Here is a 17,798-nt window from a genome sequence, read left to right as displayed (position 1 = left end):
TTGGGATGGACTGTTCTGAATATGTCTGTGAAGTCCATTTGGTCCAGTGTGTCATTTGAAGTCTTTATTTCCTTGTTGATCTTTTGCTTAGATGATCTATTTCAGTGAGGGGGGTGTTAAAGTCCCCCACTATTATTGTATTGTTGTCAATGTGTTTCTTCGCTTTTGTTTTTAATTGCCTTATATAATTGGCTGCTCCCATGTTAGGAGCATAGATATTTACAACTGTTAGATCTTGTTGTTGGATAGACCCTTTAAGTAGGATCTAGTGTCCTTCCTCATCTCTTATTACAGTCTTTGGTTTAAAATCTAGTGTGTCTGATATAAGTGTTGCCACCCCAGCTTTTTTTTAGTGTCCATTAGAATGGAAATGGTTTTCCACCCCCTCACTTTCAATGTGCGGGTGTCTTTGGGTCTAAAATGAGTCTCTTGCAGACAGCATATTGATGGGTCTTGTTTTTTAATCCAATCTGATAGCCTCTGTCTTTTGATTGGGGCATTTAGCCCATTTACATTAGGGTAAGTATTGAAAGATACGAATTTAGTGCCATTGTATTGCCTGTAAAGTGACTGTTACTGTATATTGTCTGTATTCCTTTCTGGTCTATGCTGCTTTTAGGTTCTCTCTTTGCTTAGAGGACCCCTTTCAATATTTCTTAGAGGGCTGGTTTCGTGTTTGCAAATTCCTTTAGTTTTTGTTTGTCCTGGAAACTTTTTATCTCTCCTTCTATTTTCAATGACAGCCTAGCTGGATATAGTATTCTTGGCTGCATAGTTTTCTTGTTTAGTGCTCTGAAGATGTCGTGCCAGTCCTTTCTGGCCTGCCAGGTCTCTGTGGATAGGTCTGTTGCCAATCTAATGTTTTCTACCATTATAGGTTACATATCTCTTCTCCCGAGCTGCTTTCAGGATTTTCTCTTTGTCTCTGAGACTCGTAAGTTTTACTATTAGATGTCAGGGTGTTGACCTATTTTTTTTGATTTTGAGAGGGTTTCTCTGTGCTTCCTGGATTTTGATGCCTGTTTCCTTCCCCACATTAGGGAATTTCTCTTTTATAATTTGCTCTAATATACCTTCTGCCCCCCTCTCTCTCTTTCTTCTTCTTCCGGGATCCCAATTATTCTAATGTTGTTTCGTCTTAACGTATCGCTTATCTCTCGAATTCTGCCCTCATGATCCAGTAGTTGTTTATCTCTCTTTTTCTCAGCTTCTTTGTTTTCCATCATTTGGTCTTCTGTATCGCTGATTCTCTCTTCTGCCTCATTTATCCTAGCAGTTAGTGCCCCCATTTTTCATTGCACCTCATTAATAGTCTTTTTGATTTCGACTTGGTTAGATTTTAGTTCTTTTATTTCTGCAGAAAGGGTTTCTCTAATAACTTCCATGCTTTTTTCAAGCCCAGCTAGTATCTTTAAAGTCATGATTCTGAACTCTAGGTCCGACATCGCACTAATGTCCGTATTGAGTAGGTCCCTGGCTGAGGTACTACCTCTTGTTCTTTTTGTTGAGGTGATTTTTTTCATCTTGTCATTTTGTCCAGAGGAGAATAGATGAATGAGAGAACAAAAGGCTAACAGGTTAACAACGTCCCCAGCAAATATACTCTAAATAAATGAGAAAAGACCTGAAACCAGGGGAAAAGAAAGGGAGAGAAAGAAAAAAGAGAAAAAAAAAGATAAAAACAGAACAAAACAACAAAAAACAGAATATGATAAAATATGATCAGGCTAGTGCATAGATCCATGCCACACACTAGATTTTGGGTGCATTTTAGTCTGTTAGAAGAAAGTGCCTCCTAAAATTTTAAAGAAAGAAACACTTATATATGTCTAAAATAAGGGTTGATACAATGAAGGGATGGAATATGACTGTAAAGATGAAAAGTATAAAAAATTTAAAAAGGAATTGATAAGATGTTTGAAAAAAGAAAGAAGAGGATTAAAAAAAAGGAAAGAAAGGAAAAAAGGGTGGGGGAGAGAATGTGATCAGGCAGGAGACTAGAACAAAGCCATACACTAGAGATTTAGGGTATATTTTGGTATGTTAGAAGAAACTGTATCTCAAAATTTTAAAGAGAATAACTTATATATATATATATTTGCCAAAAATAAGGGTACCTACCAATAAGGGATAGAATATGACTCTAAAAATGAAAAATAAAAATGTTTTTTTTTAAAAAGGGATTGATAAGATCTTGGTTAAAAAAGGGTAAAAGAAAAATTGAAAAAAAAAACAGTTAAAAAAATTAACTTTGAAAGACTAATGAATCATGGTAAAAAAGTCATGAATTCTATGTGCGGTATTCCCCTAGCACTGGAGTTCTGCCGTTCTCATTAATCGGTAAACTTGGTCTTGGCTGGCTGTTCGTGCTGATCTTCTGGGGGAGGGGCCTGTTGCCGTGGTTCCCAAATGTCTTTGCTGGAGGCGGAATTTCCCCGCCCTTGTCGGTCCAGGCTAAGCAATCTGCTCCGGTTTGCTCTTGGGAGCTTTTTTTCCTTGCTAGCTTTCTGTACAGCATTGGAGGACGAGAGTGAAAATGGCGGCCTCCCAATCTCTGCCCCGGAGGAGCTGAGAACTCGGGCCCCCGCTCCTCAGTGCGCCCCCAGAGAAAAGCAGTCAGTCACTCCCGTCTCCCCGGTCTCCGGCCACACTCTGTGCTCACCCGGCCTGTGACCGAGCATTTCTATCTCTGGCACCCGACACGGTGTGGAGTCTCCAAACCCAGCAGATCCCTGTGGTGTGCTCCTGCACCGCTCCTCCTGGGGGAGGAAGGGGAGTCTCCCCGGATCTGCCGCTTGTTGGGTCCCTGCTGGAGGAGCAGGGGCCGCGGATCACAGTTTATGGCAACCCTGAGCTGAGAGCCTGCGCGACGGCTCCGTCTCTGCAGCCGGCTTTCCTGCTCCGATACCTGGGAGCTCTGCCGCACTCAGGCACCCCCGGTCTTTCTGTGACCCCGAGGGTCCTGAGACCACACTGTCCCATGAGGGTTCCACCCCCCGCTTAGCCACTGGGGTGACGTCCCTCAGCGGAGCCGACTTCTAAAAGTTCCGATTTTATGCTCCCCGGCTCTGTTACTTGCCAGAAGCAGCCGACGGAGGCCCCCTACCCCACCATCTATCTTCCTGAATATCGCCTCGGATTCACTTCTTCGCACATCCTACCTTCCAGAAAGTGGTCGCTTTTCTGTTCAGAGAGTTGGTATTCTTTTCTTCAATCTCCTGCTGAGTTCGTAGGTATTCAGAATGGTTTGATCCCTATCCAGCTGAATTCCTGAGACCAGATGAAATCCAGGTCGCCTACTCCTCCGCCATCTTGCTCCGCCCCCTAAACCAACTATTTCTAACATTCTTTATTTTTTTTAATTTTTTTATGACAGAGAGTACCTGCCTTCTTTGGAGACTACCATGTGATGCCCTTTCTCTTCACTAATTATCTTTTGTTTTCTTTATAGGTACATGTCAACCCTATATTCTCACCCTGATTTTCCAGAGAAAGGGCCAGAGGAGATTAATGAGGAACTAATGAAAAATGTTAGCCACAACCCCCTTTTACTTCTCACACCACAGAAAGTTAAAAGATATGTCGAGTCTCTATGGAAGAAGAAAAGCTCTGGACAACCTGTCACCTTTACCGATATCTTTGGGATGTTAATAGGAGAAACACTAATTCACAATGTAAGCTATGACTCAACCTACAGCCCTTTTAATACAAGTAGACCTTGTATATCATAATGTTTTAATAAAACAAAATGATACATTTTGTAAAAGTCACTTGACTCAGCTGATCCTATCAACAATGTTTACTGAGCACATACTCCCTGCCAGACATAACACTACATTTCCAGCTAGTGCTTGCTCATTCTGTGTAACAGTTTTGATGTATAGCAAAGTACTTTGTATTCTTTTTCTCTGGAAAAATACACATTTTAAACCTTAACCCTCCACCCTCCACCCCAATGGCTGTCTTTTTAAATCAGGAGATGAAGACAAGTAATATTTTAATGGCAGAGGAAAAGTGGAGGTTGCCTAAAAGAGAGTCAGAAAAGGGAGTCACGTGGAAAAAGCCCGTTTGACACGTGAATACAGTGTGACTTCTCATTGGAAGATAAAGCAGGGGAGATAGAGTCTGTGCCAGGGAATCCGGGGTCCAAATTCTTTCTTCATAGTTTCATAGCTGCCAAGTTGTTTTTCAGCTCAAATGTAGATGTAGCCTTTAAGGTTGTGGTTGTTTTTAGAATGAAGATAATTATCTCCCTAGAGCTTACTCTTGTTGTTTATTGGGACTCAGGAATTTCTAGAAAAAGTAAGACTTATTTTTATTATAAACATTTTAAATGTCTTGATAGGAAGTCCTATTTTAAATAGCTTTCTATCTGTGTTTGTTTCTATATTTAAAACCATGTCTTTGCTTCTTTTGTGGACAGAGAATGAACACTACCTTGAGTAGTTTGAAGGAAAAAGTCAATTCTGGTCAATGCCCTTTACCTCTCTTCACCTGTCTACATGTCAAACCTGATGTTTCAGAGCTAATGTTTGCAGGTATGTAATTTCCTCTTTCAAAACATTTCCTCAAACCCTTGAACTGTGGTTTGTCATGATTTTCATTAGCAGAAGATCATAAGCAATTTTAGTTGTCTGTTTCCATATATTTTCTGTAGCATGAACACATTCAAAGATACAAGAAAATATTAAGCTACATGATTTTCTGGTTGTGGAGAATATTCCATGAAGTTAATTACTAATATATCTTCATTTAAATTAGTGATATAGGAAATATAAAAAAGTCATGAGTATAATCTCCTCAATTTTAGTTACTCATTTCTCAAGGGCTTTTAACAAAATAGTGTGCCTAATGTTTCCAGGCAATGCATATTCTTTTGCTTACTGCTTATATTTTCATTAAATTGGATAACATATGTTTATCATTCAAAGCACTGTTGTAATTTTTATAGTACAGTACTTAAAAAGTACTAGTCTGTACTTGTGGCATCTGGTGAACAAAATGCCTCATTTTGTTAAATCTCAAATGTAAATATTTGTTTCTTCTTTAACTTTGCTTCTCATTGGGTGCTCTCAGAGCATGTGATCTCATGCTTCCGGGGGCCTTTGGCAGTCCTAATCTGCAGGGTGGAAACATTTCTCCCTGTAGCTGGTAGGGCTCATTGTAATTTTAGGAAAAGGACCTTAGGGAAATCAGCCACACCATGAGCTTGAAAAAAAAATCACTGTGAATGGCATGTAATTAGCAGATTTATATCCAGAATCCTTTTGCAATTTTACAAGGACTCACTTTTTTCAACTGACCACTCTCAGGCAAGAAGAATTTTGAATTATTTGTAAAAAGCAGTGCACCTGGAATTCATCCATTCAGATGTTTACCAGTTAGATTGGCTAAAATGTTCATCATGCTTATGGTTCAGAAATCACTTATCATATTTATTATTTTATTGAACTTTTGCTACAACTCAGGAAGTGAGGTATTTTTATCTCTGTTTCATAGAAGAAAAAAAAACAAAACCTCAGAAAGATTAAATGATTTGCACATTTCCACACAGAAAGTAAGTAGCAGAGCTGAGATTTATTCTCAAAAATCCTTTGTTTTATAAAAATATTGGCTTCTCTGGTTACTGACTGTGTAGAATGTAGTAAGCCAGGTGCTAAGCATGAACTCCCCTCCCCACCACAGTATATTGCCCCCATTCTATCAGGCCTTATAATCTGGGAAATTTACAATAATTATCAAAGAAGTTAAGGCACAAGAGAGAAGTTACTATGCATTGTTTCTTGACCAAGTTACATGACATCTTTTAGTCTGCTTCTACATCTGTTAAATAAGGATAAGCCTATCATATGTTTCTCTAAAAAATTTAATATAAAGTATGCAAAGTACATAAAACAGTGGCACACCCAACTTAAGTTTAAGTAAATCTTAAAAATATAGTGCTCTATGAAAGCTGTATGAGAAAGCAAAGGTCTGGATCTTAACTATAAATCGGTTTTATATATGAAAGGCAAATTTAATTATTGAAAGGGGGTAAAGCATACATTAGGAGTCTGGGGTAACCATGGCATGCCCAGCAGTAATAAGGAGCAAGATCTTGATTGTAATGAAGTTCATAAAGAGAACTGAAGTTTATTCATATAAGAAAAGTAAGTGCCATGATGAAAGCGGTTTTGTTTTGTTTTTGCATTCCTATACCTATTGTTTTGTGAGGTCTTGGAATGTTTGCAGATAGGTTGATAAATCCTACTAGTATGCTGCTCAAGTCTGTGCATAGCCAAATAAGCCATTTTACCCCAAAAGCACTATGATATAGTCAAACAAGCACTAGACTAATTTGGAAGCCTTGTCTTAGTTCTAGACTGAAATACCTTAGGTGGGTCATTCATCTCTCTGATTCTTATTTTCCTCATTATTAAAAAAAAGGATATTAATAAACATCAGGTTTATCTTACAGAGCTATTAAGACAATCACACGAGGTAGGCAAAAGATGGAACATCATAAAGAGACATAAAATATAGTGTCATTACTATTGTTATGATTGTTATGACATTTTCATAGTCACCTTTTTTTATTCTGAACTTTGAGGCAGTAGCCACTCTCAGTGGAAAATCTGACCACAATCATTAAAGAACAAGTGAATGCTTTGGATTCATCGAGAGTGGGAAACGCTGTTTTATGTACCTTTTGACCTTGATGTGTCTGATTTGGACCATCTGCCTGACTGCAATATTGTTACTGAGATGAGAGATACACCATTAACCTTCATTGTTAAGCTTTTACAATAAGGAGGTTCAAAGCTATTTCTTCCAACAGAGTTGGACAAAGCCATCAAGCATTAGTTATGTGGATCTTGTACCCAGATAAGAGATTCAAAGGTGTTATGTTATGAAGCTTCAAGTAGCTTGGGTTGTGGGGCGGGAGGAGAAGAGAGATGTCTGTATTACTTTAAAGTTTGCTTAGATTAAAAATGGATATTCAGGGGGAAAAAAGTTGAAATATTATCTGAATAATATTTTTAAAAGTCAAAGAACCAAATTATCTTAGCTTACAGAAGTTTTTATCAACTTTATTTCCACAATATCAGAGAATGTTTTTCTTCCCTTTAGAATAATTTTAAACATTTTCCTCATTTGAAGATTTTAAACAAATAAACACTAGTTGTTTAAACTGTTAAATATTTTGACTCCTTCACTTCACTACAGTGCTTTCATTTTTACATTTCCATTGATAATAAATTGCATTTATTGAGCACAACTTACGAACTCAACATCATGTTAAATTCTTTGACAGATACATAAGAGTAAAGATGTAATATTATTCCTCAGGGAAGTTACAATCACATTAACAAGACGAAAATAAAACATGGAAAATGAATGAGCCGTACACATAGAATCTTATGATCTCTTAAAGTGTGTAGAACTGACCTAAGAGTAAGATACCATAGAGCTTTAGTGCAATCATAAGAAAAACTTCATGTGGGTGATGGAACTCAGTTTTCAGTTGAACATGGAAAGGTCTATCAAGGGAGGTGAATGGTCCTCTTTGTGTGAAATAGCATGAGAAAATGCTCAGAAGGGGAGCCAAAAGTAGGTCTTGGAGAGCAGTAAAAAGAAACTAGCCTTAGTATGAGTCGGTGAAGGTAGGTGTTACATTTGGGAAAACTATTAGTGCCAAGTTATAGAAAGATTTGAATTCCAGACAGAAATCTTTTTATTCAATGATGATGATAATGGGAAATTGGGGGCAGGGCGATAAAATTGTTTAAGTCGTGTTTCTGGGGGAAAAAAAAAGTATTTTGGTGATTCATATGGGTAGATTAGCAAGGAAAGAAATGGGAAGCAGCGCTATCACTGTGCATTTGTAATAAAGGCCTGGAACTAAGGAGATCCTGATAGGAAGAGATGAAGATGGATGTGAAAAGCCCAAAGGTAATCAGTGAGAGATGGTAATAAATGGGTTTGATTGTGAGTGAGTAAAAGTTTCAGTTTAAAAAACTTCCTTTTTGGGACTATAATAGCGTGGTTTATGGAAACAGTTAAGCTAGCCTGGGAGGAAGGATGAGTTCCTTTCCAGGTAAGCATAGTGCTATGTGATGACAGCATGTCTAAGTATAAATGCGCAACAGGAAGTTGGAAACAAGTACATGGAGGTACAAGAGAGAGGTTCAAGTTTGAAATGTGCGAGTCAACAGCAAAAAGAGTAATAGTCACATACTATAGTGAGTCCTTCAGTAAGGGCTAGAGAGCAAGCTTACCTTGAGAATGTCTGTAATAACTGTGTGCGCACACCACAGCATTAATAAAGAAGTCATTACTCGAGAAATTACTGTGTTTCAGTACCCAAGATAAGGAGATGAAATTCAGAGATGGGAAATTACTTGTAGTAATACAGAATTTTCCTAGCAACCTCTGATTCATTGCTAGTCATGTCTGACTTAACTCCATGTAAATCAGTATAAAGCACACCACTTTCTGATGAAAGGTATATGTGCCACTTGGCTTTGATTTAAAATGAATTATAATGTGTTCTCATCCCAACTGTGATTTCATAACTTCCTTGACAAAAGTAGAATGTAATGATCTGCGACAGAGTAAACAATAAATATACGTCCACAATCCCTCTTCTAAAACTTTGGGGATAGATGTTTTGGAATTCAGAATATTTTAGATTTTAAAGTTAAAAAAACATACTTACATTGTATATTACATAATACCGCCCTGAGATCTCATAGTCAAATAGAGTGATTTCTCTAATAGGATATGTCAATATTCATATTTAGTGAGATAGATAAAAAAATCAGCCTCACATCATTTCAAGACTTTTTTTCTCTGCTGAATGAATTCAGGTCAGATTTTACCACCAAATGAATAGCAGAAAAATTTGTGGATTTTTGAGTTACCTGGATTTTGGATTGTTTGGATAGGCATGTAATGATTTCAGAAGGGGCGGGATAAAGGAGAGCAGAGGGTTTCGGGTTAGGCAAGGGTGGATGGTTGTGGGACTTTACAGAGGGTGGCCAATGAAATTGGACCTTGAACTAAAGGTTAAGAAGGAGCAAGCCTTGTAATTGCATAAGGTAATAGCAAGCATAAAGGCACTGAGGTGTCATCGAGCTTTCTCTTTGAGGAACATTAGGAAGATTTGTGTGGCTGAAGTGGAAAGAGCAAGACCAACATAATGGGAGATTGGTTAGGACATGAGGTCAGGGAGCACCAGCAAGACCATCCTGAAGCCTTGTTGACCACATTTTTGTGTTCAGTGTAATGGGAAGCCATTGGAAAGCTTTCAGCTGGCCTTAGTGTGCTGTGATTTCTATTTTTAAAAATTCATTCTTGCTACAAGTATCAAAAAGATAGCAGGGGAATAGAGAAGAGATGTTTTAGAAGACTATTGTGGAGATCCAGGGAAGAGAGTATGGCAGCTTGTACCGGTAGGGTACAAATGGATGGTGGTCCATGGTGGACAAATGGATAAGCAGCCTGTTTGTAAGCATATCTGGTAAGAGAGCCTATGGAACTTGAGTTTTTTTATATAAGATATAAAAGGAAAAGAACTGTCAAGGATAAAATATGAATAGTGGCATGAATATCTGAAAAGTAGTACCATTTACCAGGAAGGGGAGGACTGAGAGTAGCAAGTGAGGGAAGTAGAAATTAGAAACCAGAAATTCTTTTTGGATGCATAATTAGACACAGTGATAGCCATGGATATACATGAAATCTAATAGTGGCTACCATTTATAGAGTGATTAAAATGTGCTATGCCCTATTCTAAGTTCTTTACATTTCTTTTTTTTTTTTTTAAGATTTTATTTATTTATTTGACAGAGACACAGCGAGAGAGGGAACACAAGCAGGGGGAGTGGGAGAGAGAGAAGCAGGCTTCCTGCTGAGCAGGGAGCCCGATGCGGGGCTCCATCCCAGGACCTGGGATCATGACCTGAGCCGAAGGCAGATGCTCAACAACTGAGCCAGTTCTTTACATTTCTATACCCATTAGATTTTCACAACAATTTTACAATCTCCTTATTTTCTCCTTATTTTATTCACATTCTGTAGATTAGGGAACTAAAACACAAAGAACACAAGTAATCTACCAAAGCTTGTATAGTTGGTAAGCAGCAAAATGGATATGAACCCTGGGCTCTGGCTCCATAGTCTCTGCTCCTAGAAAGTATGCTTTTTTGACCCTAGTACCATGTGTTTAAGACACTCAGCATAAAAACTTTGTATTATAATCTTGAGTCAGAGGAATAATTAATAAGCAAAATTAAAGAAAAATGAAGGAAAGGCAAATGTTAGAAAATACCTTCTTCCAGTTCATAGTCTGCTTGCATTATCAGAGTTTAATTTCTTCTATCTCCTTCATAGATTTTACATCTGAGTTAGCAGTTTTCTGTTTTCCATTCTTTAGAATTAAGATGGACTTCATAAAAGATGTCTGAGCTTTTAAATGCGAAAGATAATTCAGTTTGTACAAATTAGAGGGATCCTTTTGTGTTTTCATCTCAGTAAGCTCTTTTTACCCAACTTCTATATGGTGCTATATACATAATAGGTATTTGGTTAATTTTTAAAAATATTTTAAATAAATGAAAATAAGACATTGTTGGAGTGATCTTCAACTGTGCACACTTCTGTACTGTTTTCCTATTAATAGATTACACTCTTTTTAAATGCTTTCAGATTGGGTTGAATTTAGCCCATATGAGATCGGCATGGCTAAATATGGTACTTTTATGGCTCCTGACTTATTTGGAAGCAAATTTTTTATGGGAACAGTTGTGAAGAAATATGAAGAAAATCCCTTGCATTTCTTAATGGGTAAGTGATGAATATCTACCATTTGTTTGCTTGACTTTTAAATCTTGGTGCATTCTAAATTATTCTCCATTTTTGCTTTATTTTAGGTGTCTGGGGCAGTGCCTTTTCTATACTGTTCAACAGAGTCTTGGGAGTTTCTGGCTCACAGAATAAAGGTTCCACAATGGAGGAAGAATTAGGTATTGTTAAAACATGTTTCTGTTGATCATATTGTGCTAAATTGATAAATTTTAACATGCATATATAGAAAATTAAATCACCATTAAGACTGTAATTGTTCTAAAGTTACCAATAACTTGATTAAATCAACTTAAGTATTTCCTAAGAATCATCTGTATATTACTTAAGTATTATTCTGACACTGAGGTTTTGAAATTCGTAAGAACTATTGATTCCTAAGAATAATTTTTAACTGGAGCATCATCATTCCTCTTTGTCATCATATATCTAAACATACTACTTGTGTTAGAGAATCTTTCTTTTATCAAATATCAAATATTCCTTTTATCAAATCACTTTTAAAAGATTAGATTCATCAGCAATTGAACACAGTATGATACCTAAATTCATGCTTGCCAGCTCACTTACCTCTTAAATACTAACTCATTAGAATTCTGTTAGTTTCATATAGCTGAGTCATACCAAAAAGGAGGAAAAAATATTTCAAGTTGCATCTAGTAAGTTAACACTAATGATTTTCTTTAAATCTAACTCATTGGCCCATAATAAATTACAAAATAATATTTACAAAACTTGAAAAAGTAGACAGACTCAACTGAGGACCAGTGATTTTCATTCGTTATAAAATTAATGACAGGAACATCGGTTTTCATTGACGAGGAAATTTGACTCAAAGCAAACAAAATGAAACATCCATTCAGTGTCTCCTAGATGCCTTTCCAGCTGTTTCCTTATGCCTATTTTGACTGGCTGTGGGGAAGGAGCCGTGAATGCTAAATCTAAATTATGGGGCCAGCCCAGCAGGAGCTGGGAGGAGGGTCCTGTAGATTACCAGCACACTAACTACCTACTACCTCTTCTCTGTCTGACTTTTTCAACAGTCAATTCATTTCAAGAATACTTGCGTGTAAAAAACTTAATGTAGGATTTTTTTTTTTTTTTGACAAGCTGCCCTTAGTTTTTCCAGGCAGCGACAGTTGATTTAATTAAGCTTTATATGCAAAAAAAAAGAACACAATTGGAACATTAATGCACTACAAATTGGCTTCTAAGTAGTGTTATCATCCCTCCTGCAAAATTGATTTTAGCTGTTTGATATTGATATTAAGTGCACAGCAATTTTCCACAGTCCTTAATATTTTCTTTAGTAGTATCATTTGTATTTTGGGGTAGTTCTTCATACGTAATGGAGAAGTGATTTTATGATCGCACTGGCACCAACAATTTTAAAATGAAAACAGTAAAGAAAGTGCTTTGTGCTTGAACTTGCTCCTGTCTTCTGAGCAGCACTCAGTTAACAAGAGGCCAAGGTAGGTGGAACTTCTGAGCCTGCTCCAGCCTTAACTACAGAGCCCCATTCTCTCAAGAGTAACTGGGAGGCCAGGTGTCTATTGCTGAAATGCTCTGACTTGACTTTTTTTAATGAACATTATACCCCACATGGATAAATAGCCTGTTTGTATCTCTAATTTTATGGAAATAACTCTTCTCAAAATTTTGTGAAGATTTCAGAAGAAAAGAGAAAAAGAACAGATGGAGCACATGTTATGAGGCTTGCTTCTCTGTGCTCCTTCTCTGTTGAATAACCTAGATAAACCTAGGGCTTGGTATTTTTTCCTCCTATGGCAGGAAGAGAATGGGACTGAAATAACAGATCTGGGTGAGACAATGGCTGAAGGCCAAGGAAAAGGAGAGTGTTTATACTAAATGGTCTTCAGAATATTCTTTGTTGTAAGATGTTTCCTTTGGAGCCAGTGGTTTGGCAGCCTATTTACTTGTCCTGTGTGTCAGACTGAGGGGGAATATTGTGTACTCGAGATCCACTTGCCAGCAGGATGCGTGTTACCTCAGATTAGGTAAGGGTTTCCAGAAATGAGACCAGAGAGGTGACTGAGGGGAATCCGAAGACACCTTGTAACTCTTTCATCCACGAGTTGACTAAAGTCTACCTTTTAAAGGGGTGCTCAGAGGTGGTTTCTGTGTTTGCTTCCTCCCCTCTGAAGAAAGACATTATGGTAAATTGGACCATAACCTGATAACTCTAAATGAAACTCTTTACAGTCTCAAGGAATTTTGAATGTGAGCAATCTGTGCTTTTGGACAGTTGGAGCTATATGTTCTACTATAGTGATGGAAAATAGATACATTCAAATATTTAGCTTTTCATCTCTTGAAAATACCTTTACAAAAAAGATGATATTTTAGTGAATCTTTTTTTGTGTGTGAACCATTTTCTTAAATGAGAGTATCAAATAAGACAAAAAAAAGAAAAAAAATGCTTACAGGAAGAAAATTTAGTTCTGCTAAAATACATATATGACTAGAGACACACCTAATGTATAGGACACCTAGAGCAGATCATTTCTTAATACCACCCCTCTACTATACAACAAAACTACTTTCTGTAATAGTCATGAAATGAAATAAATAATATTAGCCCAGGAACATTATCTTCTATTGAATTTCATATGTGTAATCATGCCAGTAAAATTAAATAAAATCTAAAAATTAAAGTCAGCTTACTATCTCAAGCATTTAAAACCCTTCCATTATATACCCTCAATCATTCATGTATATGACATTTATGTAGGTATAGTAAACGTAGGCAGAGTAACGTGGGGAAACTAAATGTTATACATCGATTTCTCCAAGTTTAAAGCCCCCAAATGATTCTATCACTGAAAATTATAAATTTAGATTCGTATTTTTTAAAATAAAATAATTCTACTGACTGAGAGAAGAAATAAGTCACTATACAGACAGTGGTTTCATGTAAGTGTCCAAAGAAAGTTTGATTTTTCTACAAATGCTGACTATAAGAATGGTCTGTGTACTCCATAGTTTAGTTAATTTTTAGTTGGAAAAAAAAAAGCTAGTTATTATGTGGATTTTACTCCTGTCTTTGTTTTAAGTGTTAAGGATTTATGGTTTCTGTTTTAGTTTTTATAACTGCCCTCTTAATGTTCTGAGGAAGCACAAATTCTTCACACCAAAAGGCACATTTCAACAAACAATTTTCAGTATTATTGAAAATCAAAAGATACCTTATATTAGTAGCTTTTATTCATTTTGAAGGAATTGTTCTGTGGTCCCCCTGAGGATTTTGGTTTTACCCTGCATTTACCCTCATAAACACCACTTAACATACTTAATTGAAGAAAAATATACCTTTTTAGTATAACAAGGAGCTTCCTATAACCACGTTCTTCTTTCTGTCAGCATTAAGACAAACAAATAAACATTCTTTCCTTTTTTAAATCATGAATGAGTAGCTTTAAACTAATTTTTCCTGTTCTAGGAAATTTTGTTGTCCAATGAGAAATTTGAAAATACTAGTAAAAATAATAAATTTAAGTACTAAATTGATCTAAATTTACACTAGTAAACTTGGTAGATCTCACTTGGTGGTTTTCCTGAGATTACTTCCTTACAGTAAATTTAATTGTGAGTCTTGACACCTGAGATCCTTCAGCTGTTGGTTTTTTCCCCTGCAGAGAATATTACAGCAGAGCATATTGTGAGTAATGACAGTTCGGATAGTGATGATGAATCACAAGAACCCAAAGGTAAGAGAATCTTCTCTGGCAGAAGTCCATTAGGAAAGGAACTACGTGATGTGTCTGATTCTCTCAAGATGCTAATGGTAGTTTCTGCTTAAGTCACTGAGTGATAGAGAATTGTCGCTTTTGGTTCACAGAGAGAATGGATGCTGTGTGTATAATAAAATATGCCAACATAAATATCCCTTATGCTTTTCTTTTTAATACCTCAAAATATTATCCATTGAACAAGCGGAAAATAAACTGGGATGGTAGAAATACCGAGTTCTAAGTCCAATTAGAGCACCAGGCTTCTTGGCATGAAAATTGTGATGTGAGAACGTTTTCCCATGGCTTTAAAAATTAAAATTTCATTTGTAAAAATTTTATTATTAATAAAGTATCATGTGAACAATTATTCTCAGTCCATTCCTGAGCCTTATCCCATTGTCAACAATCCATCTCTTGGGGAAGAATTATCAAGAAATCTTTTTCGTAGATGTTATTTTTAAGTGTAAATGAGTTCTTTCACATGTTGACAAGTTAGTTTTTAGCTTGGTGTGGGTCACAGGATCAGGGAGGAAGTCAGGGCAGGGATAAGGGCAGGGATCAGGGATATTTGTTGCAAATGGTACATGGTAAAATGGAGTGATTTTACAACAACTGGGTAAACATCCTATGACCCTGTGAATGTGTGCATCTAGATTTTAGAAGATGTTAAATGCTTTCCTGCTCTAAATTCATGAATTCCTCCTGCCACGGTATAGATATTGGAGGAGCCTGTTTTATCCTTGCTGAATCAACATTAAAATTAAAATGAGTTTGTATAAACTAGAGGAAAGGTACCTTCTCTGGGAAATGCAGGTCCACAAGTCCACAACTCAGCTAGCCTATAGTTTCTTACAAAATTTAAAAAATTAACCCTTCCCTGGGCAGACAGAACTTTCGACCAGGCACAGGGTTTGGCCCCTGCTCCCAGTCTCCTGTTCAGTCCTATTTGCCCACTCTCCTGCTGCTTCATGCAGCCAGTGATTGGCCTAATTCCATATTTAGGCAGGAACCCTGCTGGAACCCTGCCCTGGAAAGAACTCAGTCCTCGTTCTGGCTCCTTCATAATTTTAACTTTAATTTTTTTAGTTGTTTAGGTCTTATTTATTTATTTATTTACTTACTTACTTATTTGACAGAGAGAGAGACAGCGAGAGAGGGAACACAAGCAGGGGGAGTGGGAGAGGGAGAAGAAGGCTTCCCGCTGAGCAGGGAGCCCGATGTGGGGCTCGATCCCAGGACCCCGGGATCATGACCTGAGCCAAAGGCAGACACTTAACGATTGAGCCACCCAGGTGCCCCATGTCTTTTTTTTTTTAATTTTGAATTTCCTTTTAATGAAGGGTGCTAGCCAGTACAAAGGGGATAGACAGTATATGCCTAACATTTCTAGAATTAATGTGTATTGATAAAGGGACTGTTGGGTAGGTGTAATAATGGCTTGTTAATTATCAAGGAAATTGCTGTAGATGGTAGGTACATTTGATCACCTCCGGTTATCTTAAGGTTGAGAAATTCAAAGACCCTTTGAACATGCCTACTTTGGTTTTAGTACCAACCTAGATTGGAGAATGAGTTTCAGGATGTTCTTAGGGATTTCTTATTAGTTCTTAATATTCATTTTTTTCCCTTTTAAATAAAACTTTTTTTAGAGTAGCTTTAGATTCACAACAAAATTGAGCAAAAAGAACAGAGAGTTCCCATATATTTCCTGCACCCCCCCACACACAGAGCCTCCCCCACTATCAACATCCTATATCAAAGTGGTACATTTGTTACAATCCATGAAACTGCATTGACACATCCTTATCACCCAAAGTCCAAACTTTAGGGTTTACTCTTGGTATCATATATCCTATAGGTTTTCACAAAAGTAGGATGACATGTATCTACCATCATAGCTTCATATGGAGTAGTTTCACTGCCCGAAGCATCCCTCTGTGTTGTTTATTTATTCCTCTATCCGCCCCCCACCCCAATGTCAGGCAACCACTGATCTTTTTACTGTCTCCACCGTTTTGCCTTTTCCAGAACTCAGATTTTGGAATCACACAATACATAGCCTTTGCACATCGGCTTCTTTCACTTAGTAATATGTATTTGAGTTTCCTCCATGTCTTTTCATGGCTTGATAGCTCCCCTTTTTTTTTTTAAGCACCAAATAACATTCCATGATCTGAATGTACCAGTTTATTTATCCATTCACCTATTGAAGAACATCTTATTTGCTTCCAAGTCTTGGCCGTTATAAAGCTGCTATAAACATCCATGTTCAGATTTTTGTGTGGATGTGTTTTCATCTCCTTTGGGTAAAAACCAGGAAACATGATTGCTGGATAAAGTGGCTGTACTGTTTTGCATTCCCACGAGCATGTGTGAGTGTTCCTGTTGCTTCACGTCCTCACCAGCATTCAGTGATGTCAATGTTTAGGATTTTGGCATTTCTAATAGGTGTGTGGTGTTATCTCATTGATGTTCTAATTTGTATTTCCCTGGTGACATATGATGTGGAGCATCTTTTCATATGCTTACTTGCCATTTCTCTGTCCTCTTTGGTGGGGTGTCTGTTACCCATTTTTTAACTGGGATGTTTGTTTTCTTATTGTTGAATTCTAAGGGTTCTTTGTATATTTTGGGTAACAGTCCTTTATCAGATGTGTCTTTTGCAAATATTTTCTCCCAGTCTATGGCTCGTTTTCTCATTCTCTTGAGGCTTCTTCATTTTTCATCATAGGATTTTGAGCGAGATCTTTAGGAATTTTCAACTTTAGTTTCTTCAGATCTATCCTGGCATCATTTTACCTGCTCTCACAGAATTGTTATAATTATCATATTGCAAATGCATACAGAGGGCTTTAAGTAAAAGCCTATGCAAATAAAAATTTACTTAGTGTTATAACTAAAAAGCAGCCAGTTATCATTTATCTGTTGAGTGCTGGGTTTGTCCCACAAATGATGCCATTTCCGAATATCTCATAAGGGAAGTAGATCTTCTTCTGGTACAGAAGTGGGGTTTATTTAATAATAATAACAATAATGATGATGATAATTATGATGGTGAAGAAGAAGGAGAAGGAGGAGGAACAAGAAGGTGAAAGGGAAAAGAGGAGAGGGAGGTGGAGGAGTAGGGAGGAAGCTCCAAATATTTGGAAAATAATGGGTATCTTCTTTGTATCCTGTGTAACTGGAAACTATAAATCATTC

At 37.1% G+C, this 17,798-nt stretch overlaps 1 protein-coding gene and 1 pseudogene across 5 annotated transcripts in view; one reads left to right on the top strand and one right to left on the bottom strand.

Annotated features, from left to right (window-relative positions):
- The window catches only part of LOC141374014 (mitochondrial import inner membrane translocase subunit Tim9 pseudogene), a 781,319-nt pseudogene that overhangs the window by 545,281 nt on the left and 218,240 nt on the right, over positions 1-17,798 (bottom strand).
- The window catches only part of PLA2G4A (phospholipase A2 group IVA), a 165,749-nt gene that overhangs the window by 107,929 nt on the left and 40,022 nt on the right, over positions 1-17,798 (top strand). For all 5 annotated transcript variants that reach the window (XM_073900074.1, XM_073900072.1, XM_025877816.2 and 2 more), the window contains 5 exons: positions 3,452-3,674; positions 4,424-4,538; positions 10,690-10,827; positions 10,914-11,006; positions 14,502-14,573. In XM_073900074.1, coding sequence (XP_073756175.1) covers positions 3,452-3,674; positions 4,424-4,538; positions 10,690-10,827; positions 10,914-11,006; positions 14,502-14,573 — 641 coding nt within the window. The remainder of the gene's footprint in view (positions 1-3,451; positions 3,675-4,423; positions 4,539-10,689; positions 10,828-10,913; positions 11,007-14,501; positions 14,574-17,798) is intronic.

Source organism: Callorhinus ursinus, unplaced genomic scaffold, assembly GCF_003265705.2.
Source record: "Callorhinus ursinus isolate GAN/ISIS: 27379988/994484 unplaced genomic scaffold, GSC_fseal_2.0 scaffold13, whole genome shotgun sequence".
Lineage (NCBI taxonomy): Eukaryota > Metazoa > Chordata > Mammalia > Carnivora > Otariidae > Callorhinus > Callorhinus ursinus.
This window is presented reverse-complemented; position numbering and strand designations above follow the sequence as displayed.